The 21,733-nt window shown below is 48.9% G+C and overlaps 1 protein-coding gene across 19 annotated transcripts in view; it reads left to right on the top strand.

Moving 5' to 3' along the window:
• The window catches only part of TNXB (tenascin XB), a 119,669-nt gene that overhangs the window by 31,883 nt on the left and 66,053 nt on the right, over window positions 1-21,733 (top strand). For 16 of the 19 annotated variants that reach the window (XM_083721931.1, XM_083721933.1, XM_083721932.1 and 13 more), the window contains exons 2-8: window positions 6,474-6,924; window positions 7,963-8,637; window positions 9,534-9,646; window positions 10,979-11,132; window positions 12,734-13,015; window positions 15,412-16,104; window positions 18,515-18,847. In XM_083721931.1, coding sequence (XP_083578057.1) covers window positions 6,483-6,924; window positions 7,963-8,637; window positions 9,534-9,646; window positions 10,979-11,132; window positions 12,734-13,015; window positions 15,412-16,104; window positions 18,515-18,847 — 2,692 coding nt within the window. In that variant the 5' untranslated portion in view covers window positions 6,474-6,482. The remainder of the gene's footprint in view (window positions 1-6,473; window positions 6,925-7,962; window positions 8,638-9,533; window positions 9,647-10,978; window positions 11,133-12,733; window positions 13,016-15,411; window positions 16,105-18,514; window positions 18,848-21,733) is intronic. The other 3 variants (XM_083721923.1, XM_083721922.1, XM_083721925.1) reach the window with 2 other exon arrangements.

Raw genomic sequence — 21,733 nt, 5'->3', positions numbered from 1 at the left:
CTAGCGATGGAGAAACCTGACAATTTCGGTTTCTTTCAGCTTCGTATTTTCCCCAATCTTTTCGGTTCAGTTCTCCACATCCGTTTGTGTGTGTGTTTTTAAAGTCTTAGTAAAAATTCATTTTGTTCCATACACACATTTTCTATTGCAAAGCAATATCCTTTAATATAATGCATTATTGGATATTGCTTCGTTAGAGAAAGGTAAAGGTAAAGGGACCCCTGACCATTAGGTCCAGTCGTGCCCTACTCTGGGGTTGCGGCGCTCATCTCGCTTTATTGGCCGAGGGAGCCGGCGTACAGCTTCCGGGTCATGTGGCCAGCATGACTAACCCCCTTCTGGCGGACCAGAGCAGCGCACAGAAACGCCATTTACCTTGCCGCTGGAGCAGTACCTATTTATCTACTTCCATTTTGACGTGCTTTCGAACTGCTAGGTTGGCAGGAGCAGGGACCGAGCAATGGAAGCTCACCCTGTCGCGGGGATTTGAACCGCCAACCTTCTGATGGGCAAGCCCTAGGCTTTGTGGTTTAACCCACAGTGCCACCCACGTCCCATTTGATTAGAGAACGGCGGTGCAAAATAGCGAGAAGTGCTAGTTTCAAGGGATGCCTTCGCTTTGGTGCTCCTGTTCTTTTGAAAAGTGTGAAGTAGGCAGGTTTGCAGATAAGTTGTGCACCGAACGGAAGTTTCTACCCCTTCCTTTCTCAGAGCGCGCACAGAGTGCTTCCCCGCCCCACCCTGGCTCACTTCTCTGCTTGAGGAACTGTATCCTGTAAAGAGGTCCCTTGGCATCGAGGTCTGTTCTGTCCCAATTCAGAATCCTACTTAATCCCCCTTCAGGCTGGACGTATGGTTAGGCGACAGAATTGGCTTGTGGCGGGAAATACCGGGCCGATGAATCAGCACGACACTCCTGCCCCCACCCAGCACGTGGCGGTTATGTGCGGGGGGGAATGTGTGGGTCTGATTTATCGGAAGGAGCATCAATACCAATCGTTTGAAACCTCTCTCCGTCAAAGAGGCGGCTGGGGGCTGAGGGGAGAGGGGCAGGCCGGGACTACCGAATCCTCTCAGATTTGGCGACGGTGGCGTTCTAGAGAGTTTGCAAATGGAGGGAAGGGAAATTTGGAAGGCGAGGCGCCTGGTGCTTCTCTCCTGCTGAGTCCTTCTGTAAGAGGCTATTCATATTGTAGCATGAGAGGAGAACAGGCGTTTTATTTACTCCCAATAAGTAACGGAGCAGCCCCTGGAGGGAACGAAGGGAAGTCCAGGAAAGTTTATTGGAAAATTGCAGCACTTCAGGCCAACAGCTGGAATAATAATAAAGCTGGTGCAGGAGCTCAGATGTTTGTTAACTCCCATGGATTCCAGCAGTGCGCTGACCCAAAGGGAGAGGGGAAATGTTAATTCCCCATTATAGAATAAGGTCAATTCAGGATAGGGTCTCTCGCCACCATTCCCCCCTCCATTTCCTAGACCAGCTGCATGGCAGGCAGAAACTCTATTGGTTAAACTTTCTTCATCTTCTTCTTCCCTGACAGGAAGCTTTGTTTTGTTTTGTTTTGTTTTTTGTTTGCTGCCTTGTGGATGTTAAAAGGGTACTTTTGAGGGGGGAAGCAGGTGGGTCCTAAAAATAGGTATCGCAGGTGTCAAAGGCCAGGCTAAGAAAGAACTTCTTCGGCGCAGGACTTCATTGCCCTTGGTGACTTCAAGATTAAGTGACTGCTTTGCACTCTATGTGGGGCTTTGCTTGAGCTTGATCTGGAAGCTGCAGCTACTGCATCGTGATTGCTGACCGGAGCGAGACCCTGTCAGCATGTTGCACCTCTGCTTAGACATCTGCGCTGGCTGCCAATTTGATGCTGGGCCAAGTGCAAGGTGTTAGTGTTAAAATTCCTTAATAGCTTGGGACCAGTTTATGTGCGAGATGGTCTTACCCCTTATAAGCCCCCTTGACCACTTCAGTCTGTGGTGCCACATAACACTTGTTCCGCATTGGTAAGAAATACATCTTTTCCTCTATAAACCTACACTTTGGAACTCTCTGCTTATTGACACCAGGCAGTTTCCTTTGCTGAACTCTTTTTAGCGCCTGGTTAAACATTTCTGTTCAGGCAAGCCTATCCAGACATGCACAATGAGACATGTAATCTCTTATAGCTTATTGAAGAGTTTGGATTTGATATCCCGCCTTTCACTCCCCTTCAGGAGTCTCAAAGCGGCTCACATTCTCCTTTCCCTTCCTCCCCCACAAGAATGTATTCAAATGTTTGAATACATAGAATTGGTGAAATTGACTTATAAGATCCAGAACCAAAAAGAAGCAAAATTTGAAAAGGATTGGAGTAAATTTCTTGAATATATACGGAGTAATTGTAAGAATTTAAAAACTGTAGCAGGATTAATGTAAATCTTGTAATGTGGATGGAGTGTAAATAAGAAACTGTAAGAAAAGATGAAAACCATTGAAGGGATGGAAGGAAGTCTGGGCGCAATAAGGCGCAGGGTAAATAAGAAGACATACAAATTTTTGAATGTAAAAGTATTTGTTTTATTTGTTGTTGCTATGAAAAAGAAATAAAAAGTATTTTTTTGGGGGGGGGAACAGTGTTGGATCCAGGAGTTTGAGGCCCAGGCGGCTACAAGTAAGGAAATCCCACAACCTCTGGAGGCAGGTCAATCCACGGCTGTGCTGCAGACTGTTGTCACAAGGAAGCTTTAAGGATAAGATTGAGCTCCCTCTGTCTGTCCTGGCCCACTCTTATCTAATCCGTTTCTCCCCTTCTACCCTGCCAGCTTCCTCCACCATATCTGACTCCTGGCCACGTCTCTGCTTGCATTTCACAGCACTCCATGGCTTGTCCTTCCGTCCCCTCCCCCCCCGCCCCCTGCTGTGCACTGCTGTTCCTGCTTCCCAACTGCTTGGCTTTGGCCAGCGCTATGGGATCCCTGTCATGCCTCTGTTTTGCATTCCTGCTGTCCACATCAATGCAATTGGAGATATCCGCATTGTGCCTGACAATTCCTTAGCTGGTTTTTTAATCCAGTGGTTGTGCTGCTGCAGGAACAGGCGAGAAAACCACCCCTTTCAGTGGGTTTCTCCAACCGAGGTTGCATCAAGGAACAGCTTCTGTGTCTATGTGTGTGTGTGTGTGTGTGTGTGTGTGTGTGTGTAAGAGAGAGAGAGGTTTTAACACGCGTCAACAGACATGAATTTTCCTGAACTTCACAGTTGTTTTTATTTACTAGGAACAGCTGCTGTTGGCTGGCTGGTTGTTCCTGGTTAATCACTTTCCCCTTAAAAAAAACAAACTTTAATTTTGTCTTCTGGATATCCTCCCTCCTTTTAATTAAGTGGGGTTATATTTAGGGGTAAGGGATGCGGGTGGCGCTATGGGTTAAACCACAGAGCCTAGGACTTGCTGATCAAAAGGTCGGAGGTTCGAATTCCCACGATGGAATGAGCTTCCATTGCTTGTTCCCTGCTCCTACCAACCTAGCAGTTTGAGAGCACATCAAAGTGCAAGTAGATAAATAGGTACCACTCCAGCGGGAAGGTAAATGGCGTTTCCGTGTGCTGCTCTAGTTTGCCAGAAGCAGCTTAGTCGTGTTGGCCACATGACCCAGAAGCTGTACAGCCAGTAAAGCGAGATGAGCGCCGCAACCCCAGAGTTGTCCGCAACTGGACCTAATGGTCAGGAGCCCCTTTACCTTTACCTTTATATTTAGGGGTGGATAAATCAGTCAAATGCCGTTTCCCCCAATCCCTCATTTTTTCCAATCTTTTTTCCACATTTCCCCAGCAATTCATCCATGAAAATTCATCAAATTCACAACTCCAGTTCTGCCCAAGGCTTTGATGTGTAAATCAGATTGGCATAAGGCGAGCGACAGGTTACAAGAATCAGCAGGTGGACGAGAGCTTAAATACATGGTGCGTTCAACGCTCTGTGGGTTCGAACCTGGCTTGGATGTAGCTGCCCTGTGATTGAAATTGAGGGCTTGTCCTCACTTCCACTTGTCCTGTTCCTTTAGAAAGCATGGGAGGTTTTCGCACTTACTAGACTTGGATCCCATCAGCTTTCCCCTTTCCCCTCTCCCTTCCCAGGGAAAACCTGCTCTTTAGTGCTAAACTGGAGCAAATGCCTCTAGGGAGAAAACCTGCATCACCATTTATTCCGACGGACCACTAAAGAGTGATTTTCCTCTGGGGAAAGCACTGAGATAAGCGGAAGTCTGAATAAGTGCTCAGAGAGGAAGAGTTATGGCACAGGAACACAGGAAACTGCCTTGTACGGAGTCAGAGCCACTGGTCCATCTAGCTCAGAATTGTCTACATTGACTGGCAATGGGTCTCCAGGGTTTCAGGCGGTAAACCCAGCCCTGCCTAGAGATGGGACCTTCTGCATGCAGATCAGATGGCCTACCCCTGAGCTCCATCCTTTCCCCTACTAAGCAGTCATGCATCATTCATTGCGCACCCATTTCCCTTTCACACACTGTGGCTACCAAGGAACATTTTATGCCGAATGTTTCAAGGTTGGAGCTTCTATCAACTCTGCTGTTTGCTGACTTAATTTTGTTTTTAATCTTCCTAAGCCACCCTGAGAGCTTTGGCTGAAGACTAGCCAATAAAGAATGAACCTTAAACAAACACATATTTTGAACTGTGGGTAACCCATTGTCGGACAATTATGTTTTTCTAACGTAGCTTTGGCCAAAAGCACCATCCCCTCTTGGCTATTACATGAAAGCTGATGGGTGTAGCGGGCAGCCAAGAGGTTGAGCAGTGAATGAGGAGGTCCATGGTTCAAATTTCACCTCACTTATAAACGGATCAGGTGGTCTTAAGCAAGCCACTCTCTCTCAGCCCATCTAGTCATAGGAGCCAACCTCTAGGGGCCGAGGTCCCCTTGTGCCCTCCAATAAAATTAGGAGCCCCCCCCCCAATGTTGATGGGCATTGCCATTCAAATGGTATGGGTGTGCCCATATTAGGGGAGACCTTACCTGGGCCCCAAAATGCTTTATTAAAGTTGGCACCCCTAAATCAAGTACAGCGTCCTGTTCTCACCATAGCCAACCAGACACAAGATGGACATGAGCCAACAGCTCTCTGCCTACCTGCTATTCCCAGAAACAGTGGCGGTAGAAAAAAAATTATGGCATCAACCTTTGTAGGGAACAGTTGAACTCATCAGATGCCCAGTCACCAGTCTAGCTGCTGCATTCTGGATTAGTTGTAGTTTCCGGGTCACCTTCAAAGGTAGGCCCACGTAGAGCGCATTGCAGTAGTCCAAGCGGGAGATAACTAGAGCATGCACTACTCTGGCAAGACAGTCTGCGGGCAGGTAGGGTCTCAGCCTGCGTACCAGATGGAGCTTTCCTGCTGTTTTTATTGAGGAGTCATGGAGGAGCAAAATCAGACATGTGCAGAAAGAGTGGAGGAGTAGCAACACTGTCCAGTGATGTTAGTGGCTGTGTCACGTGACACCCACTGGTGTGAATGAAATTCTGCACAACATGCTAAATGTGGTGGTAGACTCTCTTCCACCAGAGGTTTCTCAACAGAGGTTGGTGGCACCTGTCTGAAATTCTTGAGCTGTGATTCCTGTATTCCAGTGGGCTGGCCTAGCTGACCCTTGGGGTCCCATCCAACTCTACAGTTCTGTGATTCTGTGCTGGCATACTGGTTGAAGAGCCACAGTTGCATAACATGACAGGTCCTGGCGTGTGTCATGGAATGGCTGGACACAGGGGAATGGTGGGAGGAACCAGCTGGGGAACCCCCAAGGGAAGAAGGCTCAGAGCCTGGGGAGTGGTGGTGGGACAACGATGAATGGTCAAAGGGAGAAGACTGGAAGGAGGTATTGGAAACTGAAGAGACAACAGGACTTAGCGAGCAGGAAGAGTCTGTGGCAGAGAGAAGTCTGGAAGCAGAGGCAGAAGCAAGAGAGGAGGGAGGCCAAGAGGCAGAGATGAGTCAGGCTAGTGAAGAAGCCAGGGCGTCTCCCCCTCCTGCTGTGACCAGCTCCCCTCTCCCCTGGTCTCCCAAGACCAAAAGATATATGAAGAGGGAGGAGCAGAGACAAGTGTGCTGGCATAGTCTCAGATTGCTTGGTATAGACCTGGGAGGAACAGACTTATGGAACTGTGGGAAGGAGGAGATCTTCAGCCTCCACGGCTGCCTCATAGGGACAAAAACTGCTGAGAAGAATTGCTGTGCTCATTAGGCCAGGCAACCGTGAGCAGGCCTTGTTTCTCCTAACAAAGAGTTAGCATCACATACTCTCTGTGATTTATTGCTGGCTAGCTCTCTGAGTGTGAAAGGAATATTAGAAAATAGGACAGAAGTATACTTCCATAGTAATAGGAAAACAGATGCAATATTCCACACAACCGAATGCACCTTCAGGTCCATTTTGTCGGCCCTCATCCATCCATCTGTTTTTGTTGCCATTTCCCTCACAGGTCTAGAGCATGGGGAGACAACCAAGACCCATGCCCTTCCTTCTGTTCCTCTTCTGGCTGGGGAGCTCTTGGGAGGCGCATGTGCCCCACCGGGTCATCCCCTCCAACGCTACCGTTTTCTCTCATATCTACACAATAAAGCTGAAGGGAGATGGCACCGAGGATGAGGGAGCCTCCTCTGCACCCCAAGAGGCGCTGGGCCCTCCTGGCTCCTCCAGAGGAGGGGGCCTGTACGAGCACACGCTGGAAGGGCCAGACCAGGAGCATGTGGTCTTCACACACCGCATCAACCTGCCCCAGCAGTCCTGTGGGTGCCCACCTGGCACCGAGGACACCCAGGACCTCCTGAGACGGCTGCAGGCACTAGAGAACGAAGTGCGTTCACTGCGGGACACCTGCCAGGCTGGGGGAGGCTGCTGCCCTGCGACCAGCAGTTCCCAGGCTAGTACAGGTAAGGCCTTGGAGAGGGTATGCAGCACTGAAGTGACCTCCCTGGGGCACAAGGAAACCTACCTCACAGGGTTCTTGTGAGGATGAAATGCGGGTGGGAGAGAACCCTGTATGCCACTACAGTTTCTTCCAAGGAAAGAAGACTCAGAGCCTGGGGAGTAGTGGTGGGATACTGATGAGCGGTCAGAGGGAGAAGACTGGGAGGAGGAGGTGTCAGAAGCTGAGGATGTAGCAGGGTTTGGTGAGCTGGGAGACTCTGTGGCAATGTCTAGAATGAGAGGCAGAAGTTGAAGCAGGAGGGAGGTCAAGAAGCATAGATGAGTCAGGCTGGTAAAGAGTCACAGGTGTCTCCCACTCCTGCTGCGACAAGCTCTCCTCCCCTCTGGTCTTCCAGAACCAGAAGAGGCATGAAAAGGGCAGAGGAGAGGTTGGCTTCACAGAAGCGCAGTCTCTGATTGCTTGGGGAAAAACCCTGGAGATGATGGGACTTGGGCAGCTGTGAGGAGGCGGGAACCTTCAGTCTTAGCAACTGCTTCGTAGGGGCAAGGCCTACTGGAGATGAGCTGCTGTGCTCATTAGGACTGACCCTCCTGTTTCTATCGTGTTCTTGCTAATAAAGAGTTAACTGCAACTTGCACAGTGTGATTCACTGATGGCTCGCCCTGACAGGCGTGATATATAGGCAATACAGTCGTACCTTGGTTCTCGAACGCCTTATGACTCGAACATTTTGGCTCCCGAATGCTGCAAACCCGGAAATAAGTGTTCCGGTCTGCAAACGTTCTTTGGAACCCGAACGTCCGATGCAGCTTACGTCGCTTCTGATTGAGTGCAGAAATCTCCTGCAGCCAATCGGAAGTCACGCCTTGGTTTCGAACATTTACGGAAGTCAAACAGACTTCTGGAACAGATTCCATTTGTGAACCAAGGTATGACTGTACGTGCAAATAAATAAACCCACAAGATGGTTAGGTGTGGCCTGGCTTTCAATCCCTGACCCCCTTCTTCCCTTCCCTACTTTCTCTCGCCCCTCACCTAGGCCAGACAGACACCCGCACCTTATGCTCGAACCATGGTTCCTTTGACCTCTCCCGCTGCCTGTGCGAATGCGAGGCAGGCTGGAGTGGCCCCACCTGTGCCGAGCCAACCTGCCCAGGTGGCTGTGGTGGCCCCCAGCGTGGCAAGTGCACGAATGGGCGCTGCCAGTGCCGCCCCGGCTACTCCGGTGCCCGCTGCGAGGAGCCACCTTCCTGCCCAGACGACTGCAATGACCAAGGGCGCTGTGTGGATGGGCGCTGTGCCTGCTTCACTGGCTACTCTGGACCTTCCTGTGCCGACCCGGCCTGCCCGCAGGACTGCCAAGGTCGTGGCCGATGTGTGGATGGGCAGTGCGTGTGCGACCCTGGCTACTCCGGGCCCGACTGTGGGAGCCGGGCCTGCCCCAGCAACTGCAACCGGCGAGGAGAGTGCCACAATGGGCGGTGCGTCTGTGAGCCCGGCTTCACGGGCCCAGCCTGTGGAACCAAGGCCTGTCCCAACGACTGCAACCAGAGAGGCCGCTGCCTGAAAGGAGCCGTGTGCGCCTGCCACAAGGGGTATACCGGGCCGGACTGCGGGCAACTGGCATGTCCGGAGGACTGCAGCGGCCGTGGGGAGTGCCAGAACGGAGTGTGCCTCTGCCATGATGGTTATTCAGGAGAAGACTGTTCCATAGGTAGGTAGGAAACACCTCAAGACGAAATCGCTGTGGCCAAGTAGCTCAGGGTGTTGGGTTAGCTTCTCTTGCCCTCAGGCTATTTTGCAAGTTCCTCAGGCACTTCAGGTCAAACCCTGATGCTTGCCAACCATGTAAGTGAGAGGAAGCCTTTGTTTTTCATAACGGAATAGTTATCTTGTTCATCAATAGTAGGCAGCATACCGAACAAGCTTTTACATCCGGTATGAAAAGGTCTCTGATTTAGTGCTCTTTTTATTTTGTTTAGGTGTTCATCCACTCTATTTTTGGTGATTGCAATTTTTTAATAATTATACATTTAAAAAAAAATCATTACATTTACATTCATTTTTTTAAAAAAAAATCTGCTTTTAATGTTTCATTTTAAATTGCTGTGACCCGCCCTGGGATATTAGGGTGAAGCACAAGCAATTATTATTATTGTTGTTGTTGTTATAAATTTTATATTGGTTTTTAAATCTGTCTTGAGGTTTTTGTTGTTTTGTTTTTAAAACAATGTTTTTTAATCGCGTGTACATAAATCACCTTGAGGGGAATGTAATTCATGAATAAAATCATCTTAATTATCATAGTCAGGCACTCTGGTCACCTGATCACAGTCTTTCCTGCTGTGGTGTGATGTATTGTATTTCCATTTTTATTATTTCCCCCTCCTAAATTTGCATATATAAATATACTGTATAATTGCATATGCAAATGGTATGCAAGTTCTAGCCACCCTAGGCATCAGGGCTTTTATCTTGCTGAGGTTCAGATCAATGCGCTTTTGGGGGACACACTGGGGAGGGTGAGTGTTAAAAGAAGGCTGGAAATAAATTTGGTTTTCAACTCTTTCTGCCTCTCCACCACCCTCCTCTTGCTCTTGACCTGAACAGAGATTCCATCCATTGGCATCCATGTGAAAAATCGAGATGAGACGTCCTTCCGCTTGGAGTGGAACCGCCCGGAAGTATCTGTGGATGCGTATGAAATTCACGTGAAGCCCACAGTAAGTAACCACTCTTTGGGACAATGTGCTTCCACAGAAAGCAGGGAAGGGGGTGAAGGAATGGGTTTACCAAACCCAAAACTGACTGTGCAGGCAGTTTGAAACTGCACCAAAATCCCTATTTTTCCTTAGCTAAAATCCATTAACTTGCGCTCTGAGTCAATGTATAAACAAGTGCTCAGAGCCCTCTCCTTTATCAGTTTGTGACGGCAAGGATGACCTTGGCTGTTCTAGTGGAACAGGGATGACACTCTGTGCCTTATCTTATGTCCTGACCACAAAAGACGCACGGTCCTAAGTCCGGGAACAATGCCAGAGCATATTCTCGGAGATGATGACCTCTTCCTCCAAGATAAGAGTAGGAAGAGGAAGATCCTTTTATGGTCAGAAGTACAGGAAGGAATACCCTTTTATGGTTAAGAATACCAGAGCAAGAACATATGTGATGTCAACCTGCGTACATAGGCTGACGTGGTTGGAGGAAGGAGGGAGAGGGTGCCTGGAGGATATATATACTGCATGAAACTTCTCATTTCTTTGGACTTGCTGTGGACTCACCACGCAAGTGCCTTCTGCTATCAGGAGAGCAGAATAAACTCTTTCTTTGAACCAACCTCGGTGTCATTTGACTTCCTTCTTCCTGTCCCGGAGCAACGCAGACACAATCGGTGAACTCCAATGAGGCTACAGGGGGAGATTGTAAGGGTGGGTCTTTGAGCAGGGGGCTTCATTCATTTGGCTAGAAAAATTGTGAATGGTGTATGGGGGGGAGAGGGAATAGAGGTATATCAGGACCGGCCCTAACATTAGCTAGAGTGAGACAGCCACTTCATGAGGCAGATGCTGAGGGGGGCGCCAGTGAGATGTTGGAGGGCAGAGCTGGTTGCGCTATGCAGCTCGCACTGTGGCAACTCAGCTAGCTTGCTGCCCTCAGTTGTGGTGGAGGGTGTTGCCCTATGATTCGTGCTAAAGTAAGATCCAGTTGCCCCTCCGGCTGGTTTCTGTTAGTGGGCTAGGGGCGCACCATTTTGTCTCAAGCAGCATAATATCTTGGGCTGGTGTTGAGGTCTCTCTTAACACTAGAACGTCATCCAGTGAACCCAGGTTGTGAGAGATTCAAGAGCGACAGAAAGGACTTCTTCACACTGTGTGTGGTTGAAATATGACATTCGCTACCGCTCGATGTGGCAGTGGCAGCCAACTCAGAAAGCTTTAATCAGACCGGGCTGCATGTGTGTATCAACACAACTGGGCACTGCCCAGCGGTGCATTTTTGGGTGTTTCCTTCTGGTGCCAAAAAGTTACTCAGCGCCTTTCTCCTCTGATGTACAGCGGGATCAGCAGGCAGGTGAATCAGTACGTCTGTCTGGCACGGAGACAGGCTTCGAACGCAGAGGGCTGACGCCGGGAGAGGAATACACTGTCACTGTCCGGGCAGAAAAGGGGCAGCGCTACGGACCCCCCGTCACCCAGACCGTGCGTACACGTATGTAGCCTGGAGCAACGTGTTTCTCTTTTTAACACTTGATTGGGAGCTGCCCAGAGTGGCTGGGGAAACTCAGCCAAATGGGTGGGATATAAATAATAAATTATTATTATTATTATTATTATTATTATTATTATTATTATTCTCTCTTTTGTCCATCTCCACCCTTGCAGCCTGTTCCCAGTTCAGCTTTAGGAGTGCGCATCTCCAGTCTAAATTACTCTCTGTGGGGCAGTGATAACAATGATCATAGAATCATAGAACTGTAGTTGGAAGGGATCTTGAGGGTCACCTAGCCCAACTCTTTTTGCCCGCAGCCTTCCCAGGGTGGGCTCAAACCAGCAACCTTCCGGTTAACAGCCAGAGGCACTGACCAAATGCACCGCACCACCTTATAACCCACCTATCCTCCAGTTCTCCCTCTTCCCCTTTTATCCATAGGCAGAGAGGCAGGGACACCCAAAATCACCCACAACATTCTTCTACACTTCTGGAAGTGGCCTTTTCATTGTGTGAAAGCTAAGCTACAACAAAGCTAAGCTGCAGAAATTAGCACATAGTGGAATGTTTGGAAACAGGATGCACTGGTGTGCGAATGCAGTCTAATTCATGGAGGGTAAAGGCTCCAAGTGGCTACCGGTGGCGGTCTTTGGGCTGTCACATTTCAGCGGTGCCCTGTGTGGCGTCCAAATTCTCCCCTGCTGCCTCTCATGCTCCATTTTGCAGCATTGCCGTGGCGCCCCCTGCAGCGTGGTGCCCAGTGCAGCCAAACTGGTCACGCTATCCTAAAATGGCCTCTGTGGATGCTAACAGCAATGGCTATGTCCTGCTTCCACTGTCACAGCCAACATGCCTCCCGAATAGCAGCTGCTGGGAATCTCCAGTGTCAAGAGAAGCGCTGGTTCTGTTTCAGGATTCCTTTTGGCACTGCGAGAACATGATGCCAGAGCATGATGCCAGCTGCAGAGCTTCTCTTACATTCTTATACCACCTTCCCCTGCATATCATATCCTTAACTGCACTTCTTCTTCTCTGGCGATCACTCGTAGCCGAGTAAGATTGTCTTCCATGAACACGGATTTACTAGTGAGACCGTTAGTGACTGTGGAGGCCAATTCTGGATCCACACTTCCTTCCACAATGAGGACAGTGGTTTCCGGGTGGGAGTCGATCACGGTGAGGGTTTGCCAAATATGTCTTCCTCTTAGCATGTTTCCCCCTTTCGTCCTGAGTTTGAGTGTCTTCAAATCCATGACACTTTTGGTAAAGGCTGTTCTCCAATTGGAGCACTCACAGGCCGGTGTTTCTCAATTGTTGGTGTTTATACTGCTTTTTTAGATTTGCCTTGAGACAGTCTTTAAACCTCTTCTGTTGACCACCAGCATTACGCTGTCCAGTTTTAAGACTGGAATAAGACTAAACACCTGCACTTCCTGTTACACCCTGTGCCAACAAATCAAGGTTCTAGTCCTCAGTTTTAAAGCGCTCTGCCTCCGCTCCCTCCCTGCTACTTTCATTCCGCACAAGCTCCTGCTGCCTCTAAGTGCCCTCCTGTCTCATTTCAGTGCCTTGTGTGCTATGTACATCTCTCCCCCTCCCAGGAGTAGCTCCTCCGCGTGGCCTGCAGTCGTCGCAGGTGACAGAAAACTCCATGACCTTGGAGTGGGAACCGCCAGCCTCTCGCCCTGACGGCTACATCCTGAGCTACGTGCCTCTGGTTGCCTCTCGGCCCGCCCAGGCCGTGAAGCGTGTGGAACTGCCTGCAGCGCCTGAAAGCGTCACCCTGGACGAGCTGGAGAGCAGCACCCGATACCGCATCACCATGTTCGCCCGCCAGAGCGGCGAGAACAGCCGAGCCACCAGTATCATCGTCAGCACAACTGGTAGGGCCCCGGGGGTTACAGCTGGGAGCTAGGGTTGCCCCTTGTCTCAGCTGGGGACCTACCTAATCCACACTTTCCGAAACAGTTTGTGATCCAGAACACAGCAAAGGCAAAGGGAAGCAGAGTGCTTGTGGTGATCACACAGGGTCCCCGGACGTTTGACGGTCTATTGATACCTGTGCCACCACTTTGATTGCCTCTTTGCTGCCACCAACCCGTTTCCCTCAGGTACACACGGAGTCCAGACAGTTGTTAACATTAACTAATAATCAGGTTTATTTTTATAAGCATGAACACGTTTAAGGTTTCCTAACAACTTCAAACTGATTATCCCAACAATCTATCTATCTGACTCCACCTAACAGTTCCTCTCACTCTCTCACCACACAACTCAACCAACCCACAGACTTATCCTCCCTCTTCCTTCTCCAACTCCCAACTCTCAACTGACTTCCAAAAACATCCACTCTAACTCTTCCTATCAGTTTCCACTGGCCAATCACATCACACTCATTTTAACCCTTTCCTTATGACCCACCTAGGAGGCAAACGCCACAGCGCTCTTCCGATTGACCAACTCCCATTCCTGCTTTCAGTTCTTCAACCTAACGGGATGCCAACACTAAGTGCCTGATCTCTGCCACAGATACCTCTAGTACAAAACTGGTAGGGAAACAGGACTGAGTTTCATAGTCCATGCCATCTGCTTCCCTAACATGCAAATCAATCCACTTGTGAGGCCAGCAGGTGAGCTTATGGGGCCACAGGTTATGCCACGTGGCAAGAGATTAAGGGAGAAGGATGGCTCAGGATGAGCAAAGGAGGCAGGCTTGCATTAAAATGTGAAGCTGACGTTCTCAGCTTTCTGAAATAAGTGCATGAACTGAAACTCAGCTATCTTTCGAAATCTACAGTTCTCCCAATTTTGATAAAGGACTAAAACCTCATGGTGAAATGGAAGAAATGGTCATAACAAAACTCAACAAATGTATGGCTAGGCCCAGCGATTCTCCATTGTTACTTCCTAACTCCTTGCTAGGACTAGGGACCTGCTCATACCTTAGCTTAATGTGGATTGTGAACCTCTTGTGTCTCCTTTGAATCCCCCACATCGTTCTCCTCCAACTTCTGCTGTCCCCCATTTTCTCCTCCCTAAATTTGGAGATTCCCTATGCGATCAATGCAGCTCTCCTATTTGGATTTTCAAAGCGATCAATGCAGCTCTCCTATTTGGATTTTCTGACTTTAGGGGGGAGAAAGTGCAGGACAGCAGCAATTGGAGGAGAACACCACATGGAGAAGGCCTGCATGTTCATCTGTCTCCAGCCTAGACAACAATGGTGGTGAAAAGGAGGCTCAGCAGTGGAAGACAACTGAGGCACCACCCCACTAACCTCATTCTGCCCTCAGCCAGTCCCCAACTGCCCACCTTCTTTCTTAAAACCAGTCCAGGGGGTAAGCCCTGGCTGTCACCTTCCTTCTCCTTTAAGCCCAGCAATGCCCCTTGAAAAACTCAGCTCAACAGGAAGGCAAAACTAGGACTAGTTGGCTCCACCTGCCATTGGCTCTGGCTCTTGCCTGTCATTGGCTATGGCTCCGCCTACTGTTGGGCTTCCCTGCCTTCCACCCACTAGACCCAAAGGGCACCAGTCCCAACAGCCATCCCTGGGGGGCAAAGGCTGCCACTGCCTGCTTGCTCATTGGGTCTCAACCTCACAGGCAGGCAGGTGGCAAGAACAGTGAGCAAGGAGGACAGCCACAGCGAGCAATGATGGCAGTGAGAAGGTGGACTCTTTAAGGGTAATCGGGGTGTGGAGGGTGTCCTGGAGACAGCATCCCAGTAGGAAACGGCGTGCTGAAGGGTAACTGCAAGATGAATATGAAACTGCCCACATTCGGCGCCTCTCATCTTTCACCATAATCTTTTCCCCACGTCTTTTCTATCCAAGTATTATTACCATCTGTCATTACCATCTCATTATTTCCTTTCGACAGCTGCAGTGGTCAGAAGATGGCGTCCCTTTCTCTCCCACAGCCCTTTGTTCTTCCCTTCTCTTTACAGCTCACAGGTCTCTGAAGATCCAACGAACAGAAAGGGCTACAAGGGTGATTTCTGGGGAGAGCTCAAACTAACTACCTCGCTTTTATTGCAGCTGATGTGAGACCTTGAAGGAAGGTTCCCAAGAAGGGGTCAGCAGTGCGCATGTCTCTTCTGTGGGGTGCCAACTCCACTGCAGGCTGCTTCAGAAGGGGTGGATGGGTGGGAAACCAGGGATTTTCTAAACAATTGGGGATCTACCTCTGCAATTGATTTACCACTTCCCATGCATCCCATCTCCACAGCTCACTTTCATCCCCTCCTTTGCTGTAACTGCCTCAATTTTTGATCCCACCAGCACCAGCTCCGAGCCAGCCAATCCGCCAGTACTCCACACCACTCCCCTCTTCTTCCCACCGAAGGCCTGACTCTTCCTCCTCTGGGCCTGGAGCCGGTCAGCCGGGCAACAGGCCGCAGCCAGGCCGCAGCCCTTCCAACGTCGCCAAAGCTAAGGAGCTTTTCATGAAGAAAATGACAGAGAACATCTCGACCAAGCTCTCCCCGTACAACGGGACCCTCCTCGAGCGTTTGGAGAGCTACCTCCGCGCCATAAACTTCCCTCTCCATGGCAACCGGACCATACAGAGTGTGGCCAGGGACATATACATCTATCTAATTCTCCGGAAGCCAGAGGAGGTCATAGAGAGTTTCAAGGACCGGCTTGATAGAGAGACTGACGATCTGCTTCAGAAGACAGAATCCCCAACTGCGAGAGGCAGTTACTCCCACTCAGACCATCCCAAGCCAGCGGTAGTAGGCAGCTCCTCGGGCAGCATTGAGGTGTCTCTGGACAGCGTGAGAGGGGTCTCTGACAACGTGGTCATCCTCTACCGCAATACGGGGACTGGAGAAGTAGGGGAGCTGGTGGTGCCTGGAGATTCCTCCAGAGCAGTTATCACCGGATTGGATCCTGGCACAACCTACCATGTGGAAATCCATGGGGTGCTGAAAGGACGTTCCTCTAAGTCATACTCCTTTATAACCGCCACAGGTACCAGGATGGGTAGGACGTCCGTCTCCCAGGGTGGTTCACTTTATCCTTCTTGCCTGTAATCATACAATCACATGCCTCGTCCGTGTTGCCACCAAACTGAATCTGTGTGCCGTCCAGACATGTGTTGCTTTCGTATTCTCCAGAACAGGAGTGGGGAACCTTTTTTTTTTTTTTTAAGTCTCCATTCTCAGACCAAACGAGCGAGAGGCATTGTATTACATTTCAAGGACCTCTTCCAGCTAGTTGAAAAGACTTGAAGAGAGGGTGGAGCGTGACTGACAAAGGTTGTGGCCTGGGGAAAGTTCTGAGGGCCGGATTGAGGAGGGTAGAGGGCCGCATTCTGCTCACAGGCCTGAGGTTCCCCACCCCTGCTCCAGAAAGTCATTCAGACAGCGGCCGGCTAATTGTTTTCTCTTTTTCCTAATCAAAAGCTTTCTTGACTTCCTCACTCGTATCGTTCTTCACGCCAATGTCACAGTGTCCACCAGCTAATTATCTCCTTCTTCCTGAAGCCAAATAACGCAATCACTTGCAGCTCCCGGAATTTTGTCCAGTCTGTTTTTTTGTGCTACACACTGCTTCTCGCAGTCACTGTGTTTGCCTTTGCTCCTTGTCTGTGTTGCCACAAGATCGTCTGAATGTCTGTGAACCAAACTACGATAGCCTTTGTAGGGGATCTAAACCCAAAAACAAAACAAACAAAAAACAGTTGTGGTTGGACTCCAACTCCCATGAGCCCCAACCAGCATGGCCACTGGTCAGCGGGATGATTCAAGGTGTAGTCCAGCAAGGCCTTGAGGGGCACCCCTTGTCCTATGAATTTGCTTGCAAACAAAGGAGTATTTATAGACTTCTTGATAAAAATGTTTATGATGATCCCAGTCAAGGATGATACTAAATATAAATGAGGAAAACAGGGTAACTGAGAAGGATTTAATTTAAGTATTTCATTGCATTTTTATTCTGGTTTTCTGTCTAAAACACCAGCTTTGTCCAAACCTCCCCTTTTATCCTCTCTAAAACCCTGCTAGGTAGGTTAGACTGAAATATAGCAACCATCTCTAGATCACCAGTGCTCTAAACACAACCTCACACTGGCAGGTTATTGTATCTAGTTTTAAGTATTTAGTTTAAGGTTATGCCTTGAACATTTATTAGGAAGACCCAAAGAGTTAAAATAAAAGAGGGGACACCCCACCCCCCAAAAAAATAAACTTCACAATTTTTCACCTTCTGAATTTTGAAATTCCGCTGAACTTTATGTTTCTGCGAAATGTTGTTTTGGCACTACTTCTTCTCTGTCACGTGATTTATTTATCTTCCATTGTGCACCCTTTTCCCAGCCATAGTCACGTGCTGACCTTGGTCAAAAGTGTCTCTGGAGACCTTTGTGTTTAACTGCTTTATTCTTCCTCCAGGCAAAGCAGTGGTCCCGAGCTGTTGCCTTCATGTTGCTTCTGTGCGGCTGAAAGATTTCTCCCTCAATCACACACTTTCTTTTGCAGCAATGTTGGCTTCCACCACGCACCCATAAAACCAGTTCACGTAGCTGCTGTTCCCACCATCCACTGCTCAGCATCTCTATGTGCTCACCTTGAAATTAACTGGGATATTTGAGTGGGGTGTGCGCGTGCGGTTTTTTTCAAGCAGGTGCTCTCTCTGACTGGGTGAAGAGGCCATAGAGGAAATGATTGTGGTTCTATCCAGTACCACAACGACTTCTGCCCATGTAACGGGACTTATTTGCCTCATTTGCCCCCAGTGGGGAGGGACAGGGAGTCCCATTGCACAGATGGAAGTCCTTGTGCTAAAGGGATGATTTTGTGGGATACAACCCTTTTCTCACCCCCTCTTCTTGACAGGGTCAGCTCTGATACAGGTTTGGCTAGCATACTTCTCCACTGAACTGGCCCCTGCTCTCCCCTAAAATCAGCATTCTTGATTAGAATTAAAACAAAGTTATGTTTGGGCATGTAATTCTTAATAAAATTTATCCTCATTCAAATTTTCTTGGCAAATTAGGTCTAGGGTGAAAGTGGAGGGTGAGTTTAGTGTAAATACTCTCACTCATTGCAAAAAAAGAAAACAAAAAACGCACAGCCCTACAAAAAAACCTAAAGCGGTATATACATTTTGTTAAATAAAATAAATAAATAGCACAGGGCCTGGAGCCCTCTTTAGATGTGCTATCAGTGACCCATGCCCTAAGTATATGGACTGCCACATTCTTTGCTAGCTAAAGCCATCACATAGCCTTCAAGGGCAGCCCACTGTCATTGAGTACACTACAGTAGTCAATATGCCTTTCACTCCTTATTCCATGCCCAGGGAACGGGGAGGTATGCTAGTTGGAGTAAAGCTGGGGAGGAGGTTGCAATTTTCTCACCCGACATCTCTCTTTCTTCAGCTCCAGGATCTCCTTCTGCTGCCAAGACCCAAACTTTCCCTAGACTCACCACAAAAAGCCCTGAAGTGCCACTGCGGGACCTGACTGTGACAGACGTCTCTCCGGACAGTCTCCGTGTGACTTGGTCGGCCCCACCCAGTTCCTTCCGCAGCTTTTCCCTTCAGTACAGGGACCCCAAATCCAGTGCCCCACCAGGGGAAATCAGAGTACCGGGGACAGAGAGAAGCGTCACCGTGATGGGTTTGACCCCCAGAACGGAGTACGAACTGGAGTTAAGTGGGGAGAAACCTGATGGGAGCTACAATCCTCCTCTAACTACAAAGACATCCACAGGTACATCACTCTGGGCTCCCCGAATTGAGGACGCTGCCATATGCAGAGTCAGATCATGGTAGCTCAGTATTGCCTACACTGACTTGCAAGAGCTGGCCAGGGTTTCAGTGGACAATCCCAGCCATGCAAGGGAGCGAACCAAGGACCTTCTCCATTTAGAAGAGATGCTCTAGGCATGAGCCACAACCCTCATTTACTCAGCTATATTTGATCACCTTTCTTTTTTCTAGGCCTCCTTTACTTTGTTTCAGAACCTGCACAAAGACGACTGCATAACACCTCTTATAATATTTCTGAAACAAACCCAGAAGTTTTCTAACTCACTAACTCCCATATTTCTTCCAGACACATATTTTGGGGTTCAGCAGCCCGCTTCTCCGTTCTGGTGTGATAAACACCAATTTTTTTCCATTCCACTTTGCAGGATTCTGAGATGTTGGCGGTTATTTATAATGAGCTGCTTGCTGGGTGTGGGATGGGGGTCGGGCAACACTGAATCCTAAGGCATAAGGGAAGGTGGTTCCCACAACCATTTTAGAGGGTTACCTAGCAAGAGTTGCCATGCTGATTAGCCTCTATATTGCTGCAGTAATTAGTTACATTTTACATACTGTATTTTGGTTTTGTATTTTTTTAATATGATGGAAACTGCCCTGGGATCACCCTTGCAGTGGTGTGCTGTGACTTGAGCACCTGCTTTTAGCATTGCGGCACCAGTTTCCTGGAATCCTCTTCCCATCAAAGTGAATCAAGCCCCAACGTGCCTGTGTTCTTTCAGTGTTATATTGCTAACCTCCCTTTCCTCCCAACTCCTTCCCAAATTAGGCTGCACACACACCCTACTTTTAAAGCACATCTCCACACCCCCAGTATTCTGGGAACTATAGTATACCCCTCACAGAGCTATAATTCCCAACAGCCTTATACATTTCCCAGGCTTCTTGGGGGGACATGATGTGCTTTCAATATTTCTTCTTAGAATCATAGAGTTGGAAGAGACCACAAGGGCCATCAAGTCCAACCCCCTGCCAAGCAGGAAACACCATTAGAGCACTCCTGACATATGGTTGTCAAGCCTCAAAGACCTCCAAAGAAGGAGACTCCACCACACTCCTTGGCAGCAAATTCCACTGTCGAACAGCTCTTACTGTCAGGAAGTTCTTCCTAATATTTAGGTGGAATCTTTTTTCTTGTAGTTTGGAACCATTGCTCCGTGTCCGCTTCTCTGGAGCAGCAGAAAACAACATTTCTCCCTCATCTATGTGACATCCTTTTATATATTTGAACATGGCTATCATATCACCCCTTAACCTCCTCTTCTCCAGGCTAAACATGCCCAGCTCCCTTAGCCGTTCTTCATAAGGCATTGTTTCCAGGCCTTTGACCATTTTGGTTGCCCTCCTCTGGACACGTTCCAGTTTGTCAGTGTCCTTCTTGAACTGTGGTGCCCAGAACTGGACACAGTACTCCAGGTGAGGTCTGACCAGAGCAGAATACAGTGGCACTATTACTTCCCTTGATCTAGATGCAATACTCCTATTGATGCAGCCCAGAATTGTATTGTCTTTTTTAGCTGCCGCGTCACACTGTTGGCTCATGTCAAGTTTGTGGTCAACCAAGACTCCTAGATCCTTTTCACATGTACTGCTCTCAAGCCAGGTGTCACCCATCTTGTATTTGTGCCTCTCATTTTTTTTGCCCAAGTGCAATACTTTACATTTCTCCCTATTAAAAGTCATCTTGTTTGTTTTGGCCCAGTTCTCTAATCTGTCAAGGTCGTTTTGAAGTGTGATCCTGTCCTCTGGGGTGTTAGCCACCCCTCCCAGTTTGGTGTCATCTGCAAATTTGATCAGGATGCCCTTGAGTCCATCATCCAAGTCGTTGATAAAGATGTTGAATAAGACGGGGCCCAAGACAGAACCCTGTGGCACCCCACTAGTCACTCTTCTTCTTCTTCTTCTTCTTCGATCACTCGTAGCCGAGTAAGATTGTCTTCCATAAACACAGTTTTAACAATGAGTCCGTAAGTGACTGTGGAGGCCAATTCTGGATCCATACATCCTTCCACAGTGGGGATATTGGTTCCTGGGCGGGAGTTGATCACAGTGTGGATTTGCCAAGCGTTCCTTCCTCTTAGCATGTGTAATGGTTCTAAGGGGGTTGCTCGTGCGTAAGTTGCCGCCACTCCTGGCTAGGTTGCCTGGTTGAACCCTTTCTCTCTGGACAGCCTTGCACTCGTGGCTGTCTCAGTCGCTGGCAGGATCCATCAATGGGTGTTTCTTAAACTTCTTCCAGCAAAGAAGTTCTTTGACGCCAAGTCTCCTCCTACTCTCCCTGCGCGGAAGTCTTCTGCGCAGGGAGGGTGTGGGCAGCGGAGTACCCGTGCTCTCCCCACTGGTCTCCGGTGAAGAGTCCTGGAGCCTTTTCTCTGATTCCCCCATCTGCCCCCCTTCACCCCTGGTGTTACGCTGATTTCCTTCCCCAGCAGATGGGCTGCCTCTCTCCCTGCTGGGACCCTCTCCGGCATCGCTCTGGAGCCTTCCCTCCGCCTCTGGCTCCGATGGCAGTTCCCTGACAGCATGTTTCTTCCTTGTTTCCATGCAGCCTTGATCTGTTTTATTTCTATAGTTTTCAGTTCTCATTATTAGTGCTTCAGTTGTATATTCTGTTCTATATCTGTATACTGAAGAACATAAGATGAACCTGCTGAATCAGACCAAAGGCCCATCAAGTCCAGCATCCATCCTCTTCTCATAGTGGCCAACCGGATGCCTGTGGGAAGCTTGCAAGTGAGATATGAGCACAACAGCACTCTGCCTACCTTTGATTTCCAGTAACTCACATTCAGAGGCAGAGCACAGCCATCGTGGCTAACAGCTGTTGATA

The sequence above is a fragment of the Podarcis gaigeae genome, assembly GCF_964106915.1.
Source record: "Podarcis gaigeae genome assembly, chromosome: 2".
In the NCBI taxonomy this organism is placed as follows: domain Eukaryota; kingdom Metazoa; phylum Chordata; class Lepidosauria; order Squamata; family Lacertidae; genus Podarcis; species Podarcis gaigeae.
The sequence above is the reverse complement of the archived record's forward strand: the minus strand, read 5'-3'. Positions and strand labels throughout refer to the sequence as shown.